This window comes from Dermacentor albipictus, chromosome 3 (assembly GCF_038994185.2).
Source record: "Dermacentor albipictus isolate Rhodes 1998 colony chromosome 3, USDA_Dalb.pri_finalv2, whole genome shotgun sequence".
Lineage (NCBI taxonomy): Eukaryota > Metazoa > Arthropoda > Arachnida > Ixodida > Ixodidae > Dermacentor > Dermacentor albipictus.
The window spans coordinates 128,294,593-128,315,248 of NC_091823.1; the positions used below are offsets into that span (position 1 = coordinate 128,294,593).

Genomic DNA, 20,656 nt, shown 5'->3' on the forward strand with positions numbered 1-20,656 from the left:
CACAGCGCGCACAGCACTGCCGTCTTGTTGGACGTACTGATGACATACGCTCTAACTACACAACCTTTAGGGCATAGCAGTCGGCCGCCATGGGCGGTAACATTACAACGTACTACCTAACTGAGGCCCACGCTGGCACGTCTATTAATACAGATAAATGTTAACTAATGACCTTTACTCGAAAAGGGATACGTCTTACCTTGACGTCTACGAGCGCAGCAGATGATGTGGCTCCACCATTTTCGGCTCAAGTGAGCACGCTCTGGCAAGGCAGACACTTGGGTGTTTGTAAGCCTTGGAGGTGGTAATCGTAGTGTTGTGTGGAGCGAATCGTCTTGAAGAAAGGGCGCACCGTGAAATGAAGCTGTGTAGTACAGCCCCACTGGCTGCTAAAAACAAGACAAAACCTACGATGACGCTCTGTGACACTACTCTCTGAAACAAATGTGTACAGTAGTAAGATAAGTGGAGGGATGTTATGAGCGTCCCCTTTGGAACGGGGTTGTGGGTTGCGCCACCAAGCCCTTGCTATTATACTGCAAAATGTCCTACCTAGGTTGAAAAAAAAAGACCTTACGTATTGCACTGCCATCTAGGGGAAAAATTATAAGCTTAAAACTAAAGAATCTTGTAATACAGAACAGTAAAACTTTTTTTCTACTTGTCCATTAATGACGCACTCAGCTACTAATTTCTCATATTGGCATGGATGTTTGAACAACTTGAAAGATGTATGTCTCAATTTAACGTGCGTTGCGACTGTGATCGTTCTCGTTGCTCTCATCCCGTCTCGCACACTCGAGTTCTCGCGTTGCTATCGTTGCTATCGCGCAGTGTGTGGCGGCATTTTTCAGTGAGTACCGACACACGTGCCTTGCCATACCGGCTGAACGATGGCTGAAGATATTGTGTGCCTCGCGATTCTGGAGTCGGGAGAACGTAAGAAGATGATCTTACGAACTGGCAACTACGATGAAGTTGTTGCAGCTTTGTCTGCAATAACTAGCGTTACAGACAGCACCTTGGTAAGTGCCGTGTAAACTTTTTAATGCTTGCAAAGATTTCGACTCTTTCCAAGGAGTATTACAAAAAAACAAAAACGATATATTTGAAGTACCTATGAAGGAACGAGACAGCGTTGTGTGGTTGGTGTCGTGCTTGAACAGTGCAGTAAGCTGTTTTTGTTCGCCGTCAAGCCTTGGGTTCTGTCTAGGGGTGCTCACGCGTTCTTAAAAAAAAAAAAATGTTTCTAATAATGTAATCCGAGTACAGTCATGTGTGTTCCGTTAGCACTGGCGTCGTGGGAAAACGCTTTTTTTGTATTAGTCTTACTGCAACTAGGGCTATGCGAGGTCTTTGTGTTTGTGACCACCGTGCAGATTATTTATGTTCATTCTGTTTGTAATCGGTTTTAGATCCAGATTTACGATGAAATCCTCGAAGATTTCATCGACATGGAAAAAGATGCCTTTGTTCAGCACAAGGGCAAATTGAAGGTGGCGAGAAAGCTGGTGCTGCAATCGGACGACGTGAGTAATTTGTCTGGCACTTCTGTGTGTGGAAAAGTAAAACCGATTCTCTCCCGCTTCCGAAGAAAACCCACCGCTAAAGTAGACAGTCGCATTAAAAGATACGAATAGATTCTATCATTATTTTTTGTTTATTTAGCAGCTTACCAGACCAGGTGCATAGCAAATGCAGGGCTCATATACAGCATGCTCCTAAAAGTAGAGCTGATGTAGATTGGCAGCACACAATATAAGAAGAATAATTCGTCTGAGCACATATCCTGCTACTCTCACACTTAACCTGAACATGCATGCGTCAGGATTCACAGTGGCTCGCTTCGTAAGAGGAATGTATTTCAGAAACATGGTTGGGCTTGAGGAACAAAATCTAACGGGCTGCTTCTTTCAGCCTTCCCTCGCTTAGAACTTATGATTTCTTCTTCAAGGTGAACCAAAAAGCAATGTATATATGTTCACGCTAAGTGTGACCATGCCAGCACATGCTCCCAAGTGTGCACATAACTTTTGGACACAGATAAACAGAGCTGCAACTCATACAGGTGTTACCGTTTTATCGGCGTGAACATTAGGAAACAATTGGTATTTATATTATGTGTGGCGAGTAAACTGAATCCCATTTCCCCCACTGTTATAGTGAAAAGTTTCTGCTTAAGTGAAATTATAGCCATGTATTCTATAAGCATGCCTCTTGGTCCTGCAGAGTGCAAGACCTGCTGTGGCGAGTATAGATGCGGGTGCCAGCCCACGCAGTGACAGCAGCACTCCCAGGTAAAAATGCCCGTGTCATGATTAAATACCAAGCCTATGTAGCTTATTACTGTTTGTTGTGATTTTTAATGCTGCAAATTAATATATATACTTTTCTTTTGTGCCAGCACCTCGGGACTGGAGACAGTGGCAGAGGCTGTGCCACTGCAGAATAAGAACGATTATCTTTACTTCATTCTGCCCTCATTTGCCCCATATGAGGAAATATTGGAGCGGAAAGTGCCCATAAACGGCCGAGTTAGGAGAGCAGTCATTGACAGGCTCTTTCAAGCCTGTGTGAAGATAGTGTGGTAAGCAGTGCTTTTATGTGGATTCTGTCATTATTGCATGCATATTTTAGTTGGCGTCATTGCTGAATGTAGCATTGGTGTGAGCTTCAAATTTTTTAGTGCCATTTAGTGAGTTCATGGTACATTTATGTATGATGCATACCGTACCGTGAGTGCATGTGTCTTGCCTATTATGATGCGAAAATTTTACTTATGGTGGCATTACAATTTTATCCTTGGTGTCAATTTAAAGGCACCCTCATCATGTCCCCATTTCAAATTTTGTTTCTTCACAGGGAGTTGTAAAACATCCAGGGAGCATTTTAACAAAATAACTTTAATATCATTATTGAACAAAATAGGAGTAATTCAGCATCCTGTTACCATGCCACCAGGGGGTGAACATCAGTGTTAAGGCAGACACTGCCTTAATACTGCCTCTCCTTCTGCCTGACTAGCATCCACGGGCAGTGTTTCTTTCCTGGCTCCTCCGATACCGGAGCAGAGGGACCCTGTCATGTTCATGCTTTGAGCACTGCTGCCTGTTCTTTAAAGCAAAGCTTTTATTGCCTCTTCCTCCGAATTTTCCGCTGCTGATGCTGCTGTTGCAGCCTTGCATGCTGCGTCAGAGGGTGGTTCGAAGCATGTACATTGCCACAAGGTGTCACGAGCCAGCACTAAGAAGTTACGACTGGGACGCGCTCTGCAGGATGCGGGTGCTGAAAGAAAGGAAGTAGAGACTGGGGATGGGGGTATTCATGCCATACTGTAGTGCAGTCTGAGCAGTCTGCACATCCTCAAGTGTCATTTCGTGACAAACTTGGTGGAGGTACTGGGTATCTGTCCCACTAACTCTTGCCATGACATGAGCGTGGCAGAAAGGAAAGGTTGATGTGAGAAACTCGTTTGGGACTTGTCATCGTGTGGCAGCATTTCCCTCTGCAGCTGCCTGAGCGTCGTCGCAATACCTTCTAGATTGCTGTAATTATCCATCACCCCCCCCGCAAAAGCATTACAGAAACTGCATATTCACCGTAAAGTTCACCAATGATCATCAATCGATGCAAATAGCATAGAAAGCTTTGGTTACATCAATTCCCACAGTGTGTGGGATGTGCATAATTATTTTACTTCTCTTCGTCGTTGCGTGGCACAATTACAGTTCAGTGCACCTTCCACATTGGATTATTAACCAAAGTCTTGTGTCATGATGAGTGGTGTAGCTAGTAATGCGTTTTACGAACAGGCATTTGTATGTGCGACTTTGTCTCTCCGGCTGGGAGCAGAGCGTTTTGAGAGGGAGTGTGCGCAGCGTTTGGTCTAAATTTTTGCCCTTTTCGACTGTAATGCTTTGCAGACACACGTGAGCACGATTTATTAGCTGTGCTTGTTCATTTAAAATGGCAGCATGTTCAGGGGCCGCTTAAATAAAGAATTGATGCCCTTTGGTAAATTGTGCATTTTGGTATGTGTTTCAAGGCTTCCATTTCAATTCGTGCATAAGCAAAGCTTGTTATCTCAGCTTTTGCGATGATGTGTTTACTATTTAACTTCCAGTTATGTTATCTGTACTATCTATAGACCTGTTTCATTCGTATTAGAGGGTAACAGTTATTCATTGAAGGCTCTGCGGATATCTTTTTGAATACAGTAGAGAACTTTTATGCACTTTTTGATAATATATTGGACGCATTATTATCTTGGTAATGCCATGACTATTCATTTATTCCCGTATAGGCTGCCCAGTAAGCTTCTTTACCGGACTGCAGTAGAGAGGCTACTGACAAGGTATCCTCACTTGAAGGATGACATTGAGGACCAGAGCGGAATGGTGATTTGTCTTTATCTTTCTGTGTAATACTTAGTGCTCTTCATTTTATGTTGTACATAATGTAGGTCTGTTTGTTTTCATAGTATAGCTATAATGTGCCAGTAGTGAATGATGGGTTTTATAATTATCTGCACTCCTAAAATTGCTACCTTCAATTTACTGCGACTTTGGAAGGTTACTATTGGAATGTTACTAGAAAAAATGGCGTGGGAGGTTTAACAACAGTGTCTAATGCTGTGTCATGCCCGCTTAGAAGGTCAAGCTTGCAGTTCAGCTACCTGAGGTAGTTGTGCTGTTTCATGACAACATATCTACCCACAAACTTCACAAGAAATTTTGTATTAGAATCTTGAGAGATCCTCGTTGTGGTCCTGACCTAACATCATCATTATTGCTTCTTTAAGGCCATGAAGTCTTGTAAAAGAAAAAGCTTTGCCTCTGACGAAGAGACAACAATAACAGTGCATCATCCATAACTCACTGCTCAGCCAAAAAGTTTTTAGTAAATATGGAAGTTCGTTAAAAAATACAGAACTAGACTACCCCATGGTAATTTAAACCGTTGAGCAGGTAATGTTTTCCTGAAAGTTAATCAGAAATTAAAATGACTTCTGGAGTACGAATGTGGATTTTTCAATTGCCCTGCTATCATGTCTTTAAAGGGATGCTAGAGAGAAAAATTATTTGTTTCCTATTAGTAAATTGGCCTTCTACGCTACTAAAAGTGTCTTTTTTACTGCTGAAAGCAGTTTGGTAACCCATAAAAGGTGGGGGAAAAATGGCTTTTGAGTTCCTACAAACCAGATGCCGCAGTGTCATGGATTTGGTAGCATCTGCTAGGTCCTAGTTAATTCTTTGTTATTAAAAATGGATTACATTGTGTCTTATTGGAGCCAAAGATTGAACATGGCACTTTTAGAGAACTTCCACTGTCTCACCAATGTACCAGCGGAAGGATTTCGCTGCAAAATATAATGAAACTGTGACCTTAATTTTCTTGTAATAATAAACCTATTGTCACAGAATGAATGAAACTACAGCTTTCATGAATACTTTGTCAGTATAAACTAACAGTGTTTGTTTTTAATGTCCCCCTAGTGATCTAGCTGGTAATGCTCGTAGCTTTAATGAAATCTTCAGCAGTGAAAAGAGACTGCTTTCTAATAATTTACTCATGAAGAATACTCAGTCCGAAATGTCCAATACTGATACTAAAAATAACAGTGCCATTACTGATCACAGAGAGTGACATAAACTTTAGACTGCGGACCATGTCAAATTTTTTGCCCCTTTTGGCCACACAAAGTGAGTTCGCAAAATTGTGTTGTGTGTGCTCGGTTTCCTCGTTTTTCGGAGAAACATCTGAAATGGTAGCTTTGTTAGGACTACTGCATTGTCTGCATGATGCTGATTCACCCTTAGAGCAGCATGGACATGTGATGTCATTCTTTGAAACATGGTAATGTTCCTTTCAAAGCTTGCTTGCAAAAGTAGTTGCCTGGCCATAGAAACCAGATCCGATAAGAATCATGAATGATTAAAGAAGCATGAACTGGACACAGACGTGAAAAAGGGCATGCAATACTTTCAACATTTTATTCTTGCGGTCCTGTTACTACTCTATGCGCTGCCAACCTCAGTGTAATCTGAGCATATCAGTGTGCAATACAAAAAAAAATGCAAACACTTGACATACAAAATTTAAGTATTCCATGTTGGCAGTCTCTGGAAGTATTCCACCAAGTTTTTCAGTTCCATGCTTCAGTAATCTCCTTAGTAAATCTGATTCTTGCTTCAACCAAGAATTATGCAGCTATCAAAGAGATGACAACCACATCTCTTGCAGTGCATTGCAAGAAAGATCATTGAGGTAACGGTAGGTTGGCCCAACGTAAATGCAGCTACATGATGGGGCATCAGCATGGCTGTTTTTCTTTCTGAACCTTGGTGAAGCTATGTGCAAATGGAAAGCATTAGCAGTGCATTTCTGTCCTTCCATTTTGAGATAACTGCTTAGGACACAGCTTTAAGACAAGGGCCTCCCACCCCCTTCATTTGATGCAAGGAATATTTTGGACCACTGAACAGAAGCAACTTTACACATTTTAATGCACACTACACGACACTTTGTGGTTGTCTTCCTTGACGTTGTATGCCCAATTGTTTCAAGTCATAGTGACATCTGGCAGCATTGAATAATTTTCCTTTTATTGTAGAAGCAAATTGCCTTTTCTTCATGCCTATCTACAAGTAGTAATAGCAGGTCATTGTAGCGCCCTTTTAGGTAAAGTTGATGAATGTGTGTCTGCCACGTAGCCATTCAGTTTGTTCCCTTTTGGCACTTGTGATATTAAACTGGCTTTTGTCTTCTCATTAAAAATCATTTACAGGAGTCGTGGGTGCTGGGGCTTCGGTCGAAATTCAAGAACATGCGCAAAAAGACGGAACATCCTTCCGAGGAGATGGAGACAATCAAGCGCAAAGCTCACCACACAGGCACAAAGGTGCCCCCGTCCAGTGGAGCCAACAAGAAGTTGTGCCGTCTGTTTGTAAGTTGTATTTAAAATATTTCTTTTGTTTAGCATTTCATGCAGCTTTCTTTAGGAAGGCACTTATAATCATGTGTATTTTGTCAGTTATTTTATGTGGTTTATGGCTGTAGAAAAGCATAAGAAAATTCTCGTTAGTTCTTTGCGTAGGCTAATTTGTGTGGATACTGCAAAATAAGCAAGTACAAATGTTCAAAGGCAGCCCCGTCTGTACTTTTTGGCTCATATCTTCATGGTCAAATGGCATAGCAAGTGCCCAGCCATTGCTTTTGAGTAGGCAAAGGCTCTTCCTAATGCATAACCAATTAAGGACACACAGAGACCCTTCCCTCGACCTGCATTCTGACTATCCGAACGCCTTCTCCCCAGCTTTATTCTATTTCAACGTGACAGCGTTAAGGAGCAAGTGTCGGAGAAAACCCAGTGTCGGCGTTGGATGTCGTTTAGGCAAAAATATTTTCAAACCTCCCATACCCAGGCCCTCCATGTGGCGCAAGGAACTTACTGAACTGTATTTCTCAAGCTAAAATAAGTAGAAAAATCCTAAAGGACACAACCTACAGATATGATAGCTCTCGGATTGCAATTTGAATATACAGTGAAACCTTGTTAAACCATAGTGCCGGAGCTTTGCAGGACTGGCCACTTAAAGTGCCCCCGACAAGTGTTTTGGCGCTGTACCAAGATCGTTATCAGTGCCATGACAAGCTGAGTCTCGCTGAGGTGAAACTACATTGCCTCTGTAAGAGATCACGTCATCTTTGAGCTTGCTTGATTTGGAGTACCATATTTACTCGGTTCTAATGCTCACTCGAATGTAAGGCACACCTGTTTGCTGTGACCAAAAAAAAAAATTATACAGTACCCCCGCACCTCATTCTTTCATACAGAGAAAGTTCTTTCAGAACTTTCTCTCATTTGGTAAAACAAACATTTACTTCCAATGCATTAAACTTGTGATAAATAAAAAAAGGTCGCAGCTTCATCCGAAAGGCGAAGCATCTATAGCTAATTAGTAGACACCTATATGAAAAGTAAGGATAGTAGTTTTATCGGCTGTATGAACTTTTGAACATTCGCTTACTAACTGAATTAACAAGCATGGTTTTATGTGCGTACATACACAAACATGAACACGTCTCACTCAATTACTGCGTAAACTTCATCAAAATGCTGGAGTGCAGAAGTGCGGTAGTAGGAGTGAGGAAATTTACCTTTGTGCGGCTTCTGAATTCAGCGTGAACTAAGCAACAAAGACAGAGCGTGGTGCACCTAGATGCATAGACTGTTTCCATCGCATATTGCTTTTAAAATAGGGGCCACACGGCTGCACTATATGCAGTAGCTGCTAGAGTAGAACACCTGTTTGCGCAAGCCAGTCCCGCACGCAAGTTTCGGGAACTCCAAACGGCCGTGATGCAGCCTGATTTCTGTCTCCACACACATGATCACTTTCCTTTTAAGTATGGCATCGTGATGAACTCGGCGTGTTTTCACAGTCGGCACTTCCATTCTCATACAGAGAAAAATGCAGAAAACGGGAAGGCAGACGGTGGACTAAGCACACATTCTAAGCACATGAAGTAAGCTACGCGAGCTAGGCTCTATGCGCGTATGAGGCTACCATTTTGAAATGCCGATGGCATTATGGTAATGCAGATTTATGGTCGTAGTCGATCCTGACACATACGCGGTTTTCAGACTTGTTTTATCGGAAAAAAAGAACGCATTAGGTTAGAGTAAATACGGTACCTTCATAGTAAGATTCGTTACAGTGCAACTCGAGACAAGGACAAAAGAAGGTATAAAATGACGACACGGCGCTGACTCTCAACTGATATTTTATTGAAGATATGTCTAACATAACGTAGGTGCCAGTTGATAACCATTACATGCACGAGATACAGAGATGCATTGGGGCAACTGTCACAAACTGACGCATAATCAAAATTGACATAGGTAATGCAGCTCCTTGTCATGAAGATAGACAGTTCGCTGATGCGTGTTTTGACCTAATCTTTATATTGTAAGCCTTGGTGATTTCCTTTGTCAATTGGCTCATGTGTTTAAAAATCAATTTTTTTTTTAATTCGGGGCGACAACTGCACGACTTGCAATGCTCCGGGAGATGAAGTGGCGCAACCCTTTCAAGAGATAGCTCATGCTCTCTAAGTCCAACATTCACCCATCGCTTCGTTTGACCCACATACTCTACCACAAGATAATGGAATGGCATACACAACCTGCTTAGCACAAGTGATGTACCTGTTCACATGTTTGACAGGGCATTTTCCCTTCACTTGCTTATCCTTCAGCTAATTATCAACTAACGGGCATATGCGACCTATTTTATATTTCGTAGAACAACGAACATCATTGCTGTACCTTGAACCAACGTTGAACCAGCCCATATGCTAACTTTTGTACGTACGGTACTACTGCGTTTTTTCTTTTTTCTTCTAATTTAATTTTAATACCTTGGTCATTTATGCTCTTGACGCCGCAAACCATACTTTCGCTCACAGATTAAACAATCACTTCGAGGTAACCAGCGTCCAGTAAACAATTTACCTGATCAAAAAAGGCAGCCTTCGACATATGAAAACACGACTTCTTTAATGCAGCATTTAGAATAGTCTTTGCTATAGCACGCTTCACTACTTTAGAATGACCAGATTTGTAGTTCAAAATGGGCTTAGCCAACCTGGGATTATATTTCCAGCACATGTGATTTTTACCAAAGATTAATCTCGGGTCTAGAAACTGCAGTTGATGGTCCTTTGGTACTTCGATAGTAAAATCAAGGCCCATACTGTGCTGCCTTAACAATGGTAAAATTTCATCAACACCCTCGGCCTGAATGTCACTGGTAAAAAATATAATGAAATCATCAACATAGCGAAAAACCCTATTTGAAAGCTTAGCAAGGTGGCCCTCTGGTTGCCTATTAATATAACCTAGGAAATGTCACTTTCGAAGTCCCTAAGGACCATAAACTGCAGTTTCTAGACCCGAGATTAATCTTTGGTAAAAATTATGTGTGCTAGAAATATGATCCCAGGTCGGTTAAGCCCATTTTTAACTACAAATCCGGTAATTCTAAAGTAAATGCTGCATGAAAGAAGTCGTGTTTTCATATGTCGAAGGCTGCCTTTTCTGATCAGGTAAATTGCTTACTGGACGCTGGTTACCCCGAAGCGATTGTTTCATCTGTGAGCGAAAGTATGGTTTGCGGCGTCAAGAGCATAAATGACCAAGGTATTAAAATTAAATTAGAAGAAAAAACGCAGTAGTACCTAACGTACACAAGTTAGCATATGGGCTGGTTCAACATTGGTTCAAGGTACAGCAATGATGTTCATTTTTCTACGAAACATAAAATTGGTCGCATGTGCCCGTTAGTTGATAATTAGCTGAAGGATAAGCAAGTGAAGGGAAAATGCCCTGTCAAACATGTGAACAGGTACATCACTTGTGCTAAGCAGGTTGTGTATGCTATTCCATTATGTTGTGGTAGAGAGTACGTGGGACAAACGAAGCGATGTGTGAATGTTCAACTCCTATGTCAATTTTGATTATGCGTCAGTTTGTCACAGTTACCGCGATGCATCTCTATCTCGTGCATGTCATGGTTATCAACTGGCACCTATGTTACGTTAGACGTATCTTAAATAAAATATCAGTTGAGAGTCAGCGCCGTGTCGTCGTTTTATACCTTCTCTTGTACTTGTCTTGTGTTGCACTGTAACGAACCTTACTATGAATCCCAACCAACTGGCCCAACTTGCCATCTTGATATGGTACCAGGCCACTATTGGGTCAGCAGAGCCCTTCCGACTAGCCTCGCATTTAAAGAGAGCCTCCTGCTGGTTCTGTCATCTGCAAATCACTGATGTCGAGTTGCCAAGCCACGGCGAAGTTTCCCGCCTTCTTTCCATCAGAGTTGCTTGTCTCTCGAAACGGGCATCACATAGAATGCACTAAGTCTCCATAACTTATTGAATAAGCAGAGTTCAAGCAAAAAAGACCACAGGGTACTGCAGCCCTGTAACCACATGGCAACCATAACGCCAGTCACAGGCACAGCGAAAATGATGTTGATTCCAACAAAAACAAGTTTTGACTTTTGTCGACTTGTCTGTAGATTCGATGGAAACGTAAGGGTACACGTTGCTAATGTAATGCTAAAAACCACGGAAGTTAGGACATTTGTTTTAAATTGTGCATTTGTCGTTATTCTGTCGTTATTCTGTCGTTATTTTGTCGAGTTCAAGCAACGAAAATTGTGAAAAAAAACTCTGGTTACAATCAAGTAAATACGGTGGTTTGTTTCGGAAATTAAACCACGCAAGCAACAATGTAGACGAAAGCAATGATGACACCACAACACTTAGGCTTCACAATGGCTAACTTCATGGGTTTTCACAACAGGTAACTTGGTAACTAAAGCCCGTTATATATCTATAGTACATTTATTTCAGACCAACCAGCTTGAATCTCCATTGTAGCTAATGCCTGTTGGCCATCTATTTACTGCTTATAATATGCTCTGAGGCTTGCTATGTGTGTGCTACTGGGAGGCTCTTCTATCCATGACGCTTTACTCTGCAACTTTGCTTGAAAGTGCCTGGAGGCAAGAGAAGTGTAATGTGCGTTTGCAACCATTATGATGTGCTGTGTGGTGAAATTGCTTGTCATTAGCAAATGTTCAGTCCAGCATTTTTTCTCACAAATGTGTAGGCAGCCTCATGGCTGTTGCAATGCTCCCTGTTTTCATCAGTATTTTAATGGTCGTCTTGCCTTTGTCACTCATGGTAGAAATGCTGGTCACATCAAAAGAAAGCATAATCTTTTTATTTCCTTTGTAGTGGTCCACAACCTTTGGACCACTTTTAAATTCTCATTCAAGTTTATTTACCAGAAATATGGCATTCATATTATCATTGTTGCAAAATAAAAATTAGTACGACGAACTTTGCACAACATTCATAGGTTTAATTTATTTTTATTCATTTATTTGCAGTAACCTTAAAGACACCACAAGGGTATTACATAAGGGGGGGGGGGTAACATTATTGCACACTCGCAGATAACACCAAAACAACAAAAAGCGCAGGCTTATACAGAAAACACAGCGGCAGAAAATGCATTAGAATTCTCAATAGACTCAATGTGTTTCGGCAGTTCATTCCCAAGTTTAATAGCTAAAAGCAAAAAAGAAAGTTTGAACAAGTTACTCCTGCAATGGGGTAGGTATACTTTGAGTGGATGATCATTGCACTGGGAGATGTATGAAGCAGGGCGAATATGTTCTACGGTAGCTGGAAAGTACAAGTCCTCTGGTAGAGTTTGAAGAAGTAATGAAGTAAAGAAATGTGTCTTCGTTGCTGAAGTGTTTGAAGATTCAAGGTGTTTGGAAGGTGTGATACTGTCGTGTGTGTAGTTGCTTGTTATAAAACGAATCGCATGATTCTGTAATGATTACAGTGACTACATTATGTATCCCTGATGCGGATTCCAAATAATAGAGGCATATTCCTGCTGTGGTCTGACTAAAGTGTTGTACACCAACAGCTTTGTCAGGTGTAGCCATGTAGTGTTTTACGTATTAGTCCTAGTGTTTCACTCGCCTTGCTGGTGATGTAGTCTATGTGCTGATTCCATGTTGAGTTAGTTGACATGATGACACTAAGGTATTGAACTGATTTACCGGCTCAATGGCAGCATTGTTGATATTATAAGAAAATGATAATTACGTGCGATGTGTAGTGAATGTCATTGCCCTGGTTTTAATAACATTATTCTGCATTAGCCACATGTCACACCATGATGATAACGTAGTCAAATCAGCCTGCAGAAAAAGAGAATCGTTAGGTTCATGATCTGATGATACTTGATACAGTTATCTGCATAAAGAAGAATTTGCGATGAGATATTGGGGAGATCATTAATGTACAAAAAGGAATAATAGTGGGCCTAAGACGGACCCCCGAGGAACTCCAGATTTGACAGCAGTAGGTGAAGAAACAATGCTATCTAAAGTAGAACAGCCTGCGATCTGTCGGTTACAAAATTATGAATCTAACTTGAAACGCTTTCATTAAGATTAAAGGTTTGACGCTTTACATTTGATGAGGAACTCGGCCGAATGCTTTAGAAAATTCTGTGAACGCAGCATCAATCTGGCCTAATGAGTGAATAACCGAGTGACTATCTGATGAGTTCAAAATGCTGCGTTTCACAGGATTTCCCTCGCTGAAAGCCATTCTGGTTCGGAAAAAGCAGATAGTTATTTACTAAGTCTTGCATGATGTTACTGTAAAGAATGTGCGCAAGGATTTTACGTGGTATTGATGTTAATGATATTGGTCTGTGGTTACCACAGTCACTGCGATTGCTGGATTTGTAGATGGGAATGACGTGTGCGAGTTTCGAGTCATATGGCAGGGTACTGTCATCTATAGACTGCTGTAAAAGCATACACGGAAAAGCAGACGTGTGGAGTGGTAAATTGTAGTAATTTAGAGCATATACCATCAGGACCAGGACTCTGTTAGGAAGAGGTTGTGCGGCTTTTAAAGCTCCTTCTGGAGTCACAACCACATTCGGCATACTAACACACTGAGAATGAGGCAGGATGCATGATGGGGGCATGCTCCTTTCAGTAGTAAACACTCTGGCAAGTGACTTATTAAGTTAGCGGTCTTGATGAGGAGGAGCTCCTGAGCTCTAGACTTTCCACGGTTAATTATTTTCCAGAAGTACTTGGGATTAATTAGAATTCCTGGTAGTGTGGTATTGAATGAATCCTTTGATGTTTTTATTTCAGTTTTACAGAGACATGCATTATCTCTGTACTTAACCCAGGCATCAGCCTTGTTAGTATGCATAGCAGTGCAGTAAGCGTGTTTTTTTTTCTTCCTATTAAGCATTTCAAATGTCAGCTAAACCAAGGGCTTTTCAGGCTGGGACAAATAGGAAGTTTTCGGATAAACATATCCCTTATGCACAAGATTATGTTCCTAAATAGTGACCAGTTTTCTTCAACAGAACGGCTTCTGAAGTCATGCTCTAAAGGTGACAAAGAATCGTTAAAGACACCTACTGATTGTGGATATATTTGCTTTAGAATAGTCATTAATATATATGTTCGCTGTAATACTTGTGGAAATTAGCACTAAGTTGATAATTAAACTGAATTAGCTTGCAATCGCTGATTTGTTCTAGAACATTAGCAGAAATAACGTCTTGGATGCATGGTACATACAAGATCAAGGATAGCGGTATCGCGTGTAGGTTCTTTCACGATCTGGTGTAATGGAAACGGGTTCAGAGTGTGAAGAAAATTGTGACTTTCCTGTTTGTTCGAGCTAGAGCTGAAAATGGAATTATTGCCCTAATCGATTCCAGGGTAGTTGAAGTCTCGTGTTAAAATTATAGGGACTCGAGGAAACCTGTTTCGAATGACTTCTAATTCAGAGATGAAGCATCGAATGAAATTTGTATCGGAGACTGGAAGACGATAGCAAACACCGATAAGAAAGGAAGAATGTGATGAACAGGAGCGCACAATGACCCAGCAGGTTTCAGTGGAAGATAATGGCACAAGCACACTTTCAGAATTAATTGATTTTCAAACAGCTACAAGAACACCACCGCCACGCGCTGTACTTCTGTCTTTTCTGTATATGTTAAACTCAGAATGAATAGTCAGTAGACAGCCTGGTGCATCACTACTGAGCCATGTCTCAGTGCCTAATAAAATGTCAGTTGCACCCGCGATCATTGAACAGACGAGATCATCTTGCTTAGACAAAATACTGCCGAAGTTGGAAAACAAAAATGTGAGCGGAAGAATGTTTTTCGGCTTGTTTTTAGATTTCAGTCATCAACTTCTCATGTCATTACGAGCCAGAGGGTTGCATGGATTGAGATATGTTTGCCAAGGGGACGACAGTGCCAGAGGCAGAATCAAGAATGTATGTTTGGCCGTTAGCTGAAAATTTGTGAAACTTGAGTCGTAATTTTTGCCCGATTGCGGAATTGTTTTCCGAAATCCCACAACCGCTCTCCGATTGCATGCATTTTAACAGAGTTGTCCGTGAATCACACTTTGTGATCCTTGTGGTCTTTCAATTTTGATGAGTTCGCAAAAACTTCCTGTTTGCTTTTGAAGTTCAGAAATGGGATGATTAGCCTGTTGAAACCACTTTTCGGATGTGCCAGACGATGCTCGTGTTCAATGTTTCCTACTTGGAAACCCAATTTGCTTGGAAAAAAAATGTTCAAAAATTTTTTTCGGTTTCATACCAAGTCTCTGTTTGCCTCTCTGGAAGGCCCTTCACACTCAGGTTGTTTCGCCTAGATCTGTTCTCTAGGTTACCCAGGGTGCCCGATAGCTGGTTTATTTTATTTGCAATGAATTAATCCTCGAAGCTATTTCAATAACACTTATTTTCAACCTGTCCACATCTGAAGGCAGTTTCAAAAGTGGACACGCATTTGGCAAGGTCGTCAATTTTTTCCGCAATGCCATTCAACTGATGCTTGGTATCCCTTTGGAAGTCAATATTTCTTGCGTCTGAAGCTTCTAGTTTGGTGAGAATAGCCTCAAGGATGTTGTTATCACCAGGAGCGGGGTTGGGCTCAACGTCACCACAGCACAACAACCTTGTGATATGGCAAGCTGCCAGAATTAAGCACACTTGAGTAACAGGGCAGAACAAAAGAAAAGTGGGGCAAGCATTTTACTGGCGTAAGACATTCCTGTGGTGAAAACAGGTGAATGTGCCTATATGAGAATGGTTACTAGCAACATTGTTACCCATGATTAGGAATTCGTGTTTACTAGACAGCAAGTAAGCAGCTGGGATTTGTGACTAAGCAGTACAAAATCAGTCTTTTCCTTAGCAGAAAAAAAAACACTCGCCTAGAAATGAGAGCGGAAGAATCAGTGATGCAGTGGTATTGTCGCAAAAATTACCGTGAAATATAACATTTCTTGCTTGTGCCTAAAAGACATGCTAATGTGATCCTGTACAGGGATATTTTCTTTGCATCAAACCATTTTTTATATTGGGCATGTGTAAAAATTGGCAAGCACATATTGTAGTAACTTCAAACTTCGTACTTTCTCCAGTGATTTCGCTTGCCTCCTAAGAATGTACACTTGGTGGCCAAACGCCTCCTTGCCTTGTTTGTACATGACTTGGTGATGCGAGTGTTGTCCTCTCCCTTTGTGTTTGAAGGAGCACAAAGCTCCAGTTACATATTATTGTGTCTACTGAGAATGTTTAGACTGTTCTGCCATTTATCATATTGTTTCTTACTGACTCCATGGCTTCACGCAAAACCGTCCAAATCATGTAAAAGCTGTGTTACTAACATTCTTGTATGTATTACAGGATTGCAGCCACCTCGTTCTGCGTGGAGAGTCTCTTGACTCAATCATGCGGCACAATGAGTGGCTGCATAATAATCCCAATTGCAGGGATGAGGATATGTTGCGGCCGAGGCTGCTGGCCACAGCACAAGAGCGGCACGAGCGCCTGAAGAGCATGGCACTGGCTGAGGCTCTTACACTTTATCCATTTTTGTCGACGGAAGTCTCGGTATGTTTGCATCTTCCTTTTGCATGCAGTATGTAGTAATCCCTGCGCTCTTCATTTTTCAGCTGCTGGTAGAGTTTGAAACTCTTTTCAAGCGGGCAGCCGTTGACTGCGTTCAAGATGGCTGCACGAAAATGGGAAAAGTGATTCTCGATAAGGGAACTTCGGAGGAAGCAGCAGCCTTCTCTGAAGTGGCATCTGGTAATTCAATGAATTGTTACCTTCTCTGCTTTTGGAGTGTTGGCAAGAGACCTGTAGCTATTTTGGGTAACAGTCATTCCTGCAGGTGCAGGTGATGCCGATTGTGAATTTGTGCCCTCCAATGTGTTTTCTAATGCATAAAGCAGCCTTGCTTAGCCGCCATACCAGCAATGTTTTGATTTGTTTATTCACATAACATCCCTTGGTAGCATAGCACCTGAAGCATTGTTTTTAAGCATGACATTGCACCTTTAAGTACCTCTGGTGGCTATGTTGAATATGGGGCAAAATGAAGTGCACAGATATACGAAATATTAGGGATTAAATAACCCCAGTTTATAAATAGACTTTTCAATTACAGTTCTGTTTGGTCATTTTGCAGCTTTAGAACAGTCCCTTGTTGTCGGGGTGGTCTGTCAGCCATGTTTCATCGCATTGATTTCAAAAGTGTGCACATTCACTTATTCTTGACGTATGGCCGATAGAGTGGGTATAAGTGAATGAGTTGGGGTGAATTTGCATAAGTAAATATGTGCAAGAAACATACTATTCCAGGAAATGTCAGTACTCACTCTTACCAGCATTTATAGGTTAAAGTCCTCTTTTGATGTAAGCAATCTAACACTGGTGAATGAGTGCATTTTCTGGTTGTGGAGGAAAGCTGGGCATCAAGAAGAGCGAGCAACTCAAACAGTCCTAGTGTAGCAGCGGTTTGCAGGTACTTTGCACACATTCATTCCTCTCATTAGTACGCAAGCCACTGTTTTTTGCAGCCAACTTGCAGCTAACCTACACTGTAGATACTACATAATTTTTTTAAAAATTCAGTCTCCCTTTGCCTTGGGAGCTGGTCCAGAGATTAAGATATAAATATGAATTTTTGTCCAGTCTAGTCACTTCACCCAATTCAGTTGCTCAGCAATGGGTACAAAACAAGTACTAGTGCTTTGCTGTATTATATTACAGTGTACTTAGCTTAAAGGTTAAAAGCTGCTGGGAGTGATAGATTTGCTATTTTAAGAAATCTAACAATATACCATTGCACCTTGCAGAGGAGCCTGTGCTGGCTGTATTGGAATTCGTGGCAGCCCGCTGTAGGGAGCAGCTCGACACCATCCTCACAACGGTGAGTGCTATGGTATTGACATTTATGTGCCAGTCTAGCAACCTGACTCTGACGTTCTTTCATTTTGATAAACATGGGACAACCCCATATGGTCAGAAATCTAACCTCCTCCGCCTCCGTATCTTTAATAGATTGTGCATTTGTTGGGGACATGACTCCTCACACCTGCAATATTCTGACCTTGCAGTAGGCATCTACAGTACACTGCAAAAGGGTCCATTTTGAGCAGTGTGTGGACGAATGAACAAAAAAGGGACCTGAGAAGCACTGGTTTTTCAAGTTTTTGTTTTTAAGCAATGGAAAATATGAAGCCCTAAAATAAAAATGGAAAGCGGTTCATGTGATTGAGGCAAAAAGTGAATATGCAAGGGGAAAGGGTGCAACATTTAAGGAAATAAAGCACATGGAATGGCTATAAAACCAACCCCGGCCTTGGGCAAAGGTGTGGAAGGTTGGCTAACATGCGATGCTATATGCTTCAGAAATTTTTCGTGCATGCTGTTCACAAAGCCTTCTGGGGCTCATGGAACCCCAATGATCACAGGCACTTGTGGCATGTGACATATCACTAGCAGCAGCCGTCGCGCAAAGAAGTGCTTGTGAACCTAGCTGTGTCTGTGCCTCACGGTGCCACTTAGTGACCGTGCATTTGCTTGCATGTGAAGCAGGCTTAAATGTCCACCATTTTGTTCCTTCTATTTTTAATTTTGGCGATGTAAGGATCTGCACATGCTCATAGACTGGAACGATGTGTTCCAATGGAAACTTATGCTTCCTGTGTGAACTGGCATTATGCGTACCATATTATTATGTCGGAATGGGTTGAGACCAGTTTGCATTTTTCATTTGGGTTTAACTGCGACAAGGCTATAGACCAGGCTAATTGGTGTTTCATGTTACTGTGACATACAGCGTGCACACTAGGACAAAGGCAGTCCCAGTGTGTGCTGTAAATCGCAGTAACTTGGATTTAACAGCTCATATCCGAGCACTAATTCAATACCCTGAGCATGCTTCAACTTACAGCTCTGGTGTGCATACCTTGTGATATGACTTATAGTTGTCTGTTACTTTCATGCAGGAAGCAACAGAGCTGACCCCATGCTTGGTGAGGTCATCAGATCAAGCTTTGGACCTCTTTGTGGATGGCCAGCGGCTTTTCGCAGTGTCCAACCTCTTAGAAGGCGTGGCATGCCTGTTTGCATCATTTTGGGTATTCCACATTGAATACCCTAAAAAAGCGTGCAAGCTGCTCACATTTTTAGAGCATGGGTTTATGGGCCTCAGCCACACAAAGCCACGGGTGAAAGCCCTCGAGTTAATTAATTTTTTCAAAGCGCACAAACAGTGATGAAAAATTGCTCTCTGAAAAAATAGTTTGCACCATCCTGCACTATGGGGCAACTTAAAAGTAATGCATTAGTTGTGGACAGTGTGCCTCTAGACTTAATTTCTTGCTTTAAATAGAGTCCTAGTGCTCCAACCCTAGAAGAAATTGTGAAAAGCCTCAGAAATAACGCGAATAATTTGTAATAAATTTCTGCAGGCAGTTTTGACTTTGCTTCACAGGTTTATTCTGTGCCATGATGTTGCGGTATGTCGTCATGTCAGAGCAGAACATTTCAATGTTTTGAAACTTGCTCTGGCTTGCTCAGTCGTCCACTGTGCTGCTGCATAGACCCTCATGATGCGCAGCAGGATACAGGGTGACCTAAACCAGAGCGCGTCAAAATGTCACTATGTCCTGCTTTGACGTGACCACATATTGTGATATCACGAGAAACAACGAAACTGGCTGTAGAAAAGCTTTATATTAGTCACTGCTGTCACTAGTCACTACTAGTCACTACTGCGCATGCACCACTAGTAGCACGGAGCCACAGGTGTTGCGCAGCGTCGCGCCTTTCCGCTGCCGCCGTTTGGTATGACGTCCGCGTGCCTCGTCGCGCTTGCCTCCGCTGACTTTGCCAGTTGCGTCGCATGCCTGATAACATGTCAGAGGATTGAAAAGGAGAGCTCACGTGCACCGCAACCACAGTTGAGGCAGCAGTATAGACAGCAACAATTCTGATAAGCAGGAGGAGGCCTGGAATCGACATCGGAACGAGATTAAGAGGAAACAAATTGCCTAGGAAACAGACGAACAGCGCGCCGAACGACTGCTAAACGCCGCAACATAGCTAGACAACCAAACTAACCTGGACTTGCAATCAAGATTAACCAAGGCTAACTATGCTATGCCTTAGCTTTCGCTACGTATAACCTGGCATAGCCGAGCTAAGCCACTGCCAATTTTTTATTTAAGTGCGTTGTACAGTTTGTCGAAAAGTGGCAAATAAGTTGCATGGATATTTGTAAGACTGCTGTTGTGGTACAAAATTTAAAGTCTAAGTACTGTTTGCCTGCTTAGAAAAAATGGTTAGCTCGAATGGCATTGCACAGTATATTGGGTGTCCCAGTTAGCTTTGACCAAGGTTTAAAAAAAACGCGAGGTCTAGAGAAATCGTACCAACTACATGTAAGCAGTGGTTCTGTGTACTTACCAGTATTTGTTCCATTGCTAAATATTAATTGTTTTTATTTGGTTTTTATTTGTTCTGCTTTTTAATTGTTTAAATCTCAGCATACCAATTATATAGTTGTAGAGCACCACAAATAACCTCGGATTGAAGCATTTTGTCTGTGCTAAATTTGACTGGACATTTTTGCCAAGAAGATACAGAGGCCCACGAAATACGAAATAAACCATGCGATGAGACACTTGCATGACTGGTA

General features: G+C 41.8%; 1 protein-coding gene across 1 annotated transcript; it reads left to right on the forward strand.

Moving 5' to 3' along the window:
- Nucleotides 1–893: 893 nt before the first annotated feature.
- LOC135901474 (sterile alpha motif domain-containing protein 3-like) lies at nucleotides 894–19,360 on the forward strand. Its single transcript, XM_065431279.2, has 10 exons — nucleotides 894–1,025; nucleotides 1,416–1,529; nucleotides 2,230–2,297; nucleotides 2,405–2,587; nucleotides 4,304–4,397; nucleotides 6,788–6,946; nucleotides 16,351–16,557; nucleotides 16,620–16,755; nucleotides 17,808–17,881; nucleotides 18,963–19,360. The coding sequence occupies exons 1-10, from the start codon at nucleotides 894–896 to the stop codon at nucleotides 19,230–19,232; spliced, it is 1,437 nt and encodes a 478-aa protein (XP_065287351.2). The 3' UTR covers nucleotides 19,233–19,360.
- Nucleotides 19,361–20,656: the final 1,296 nt, after the last annotated feature.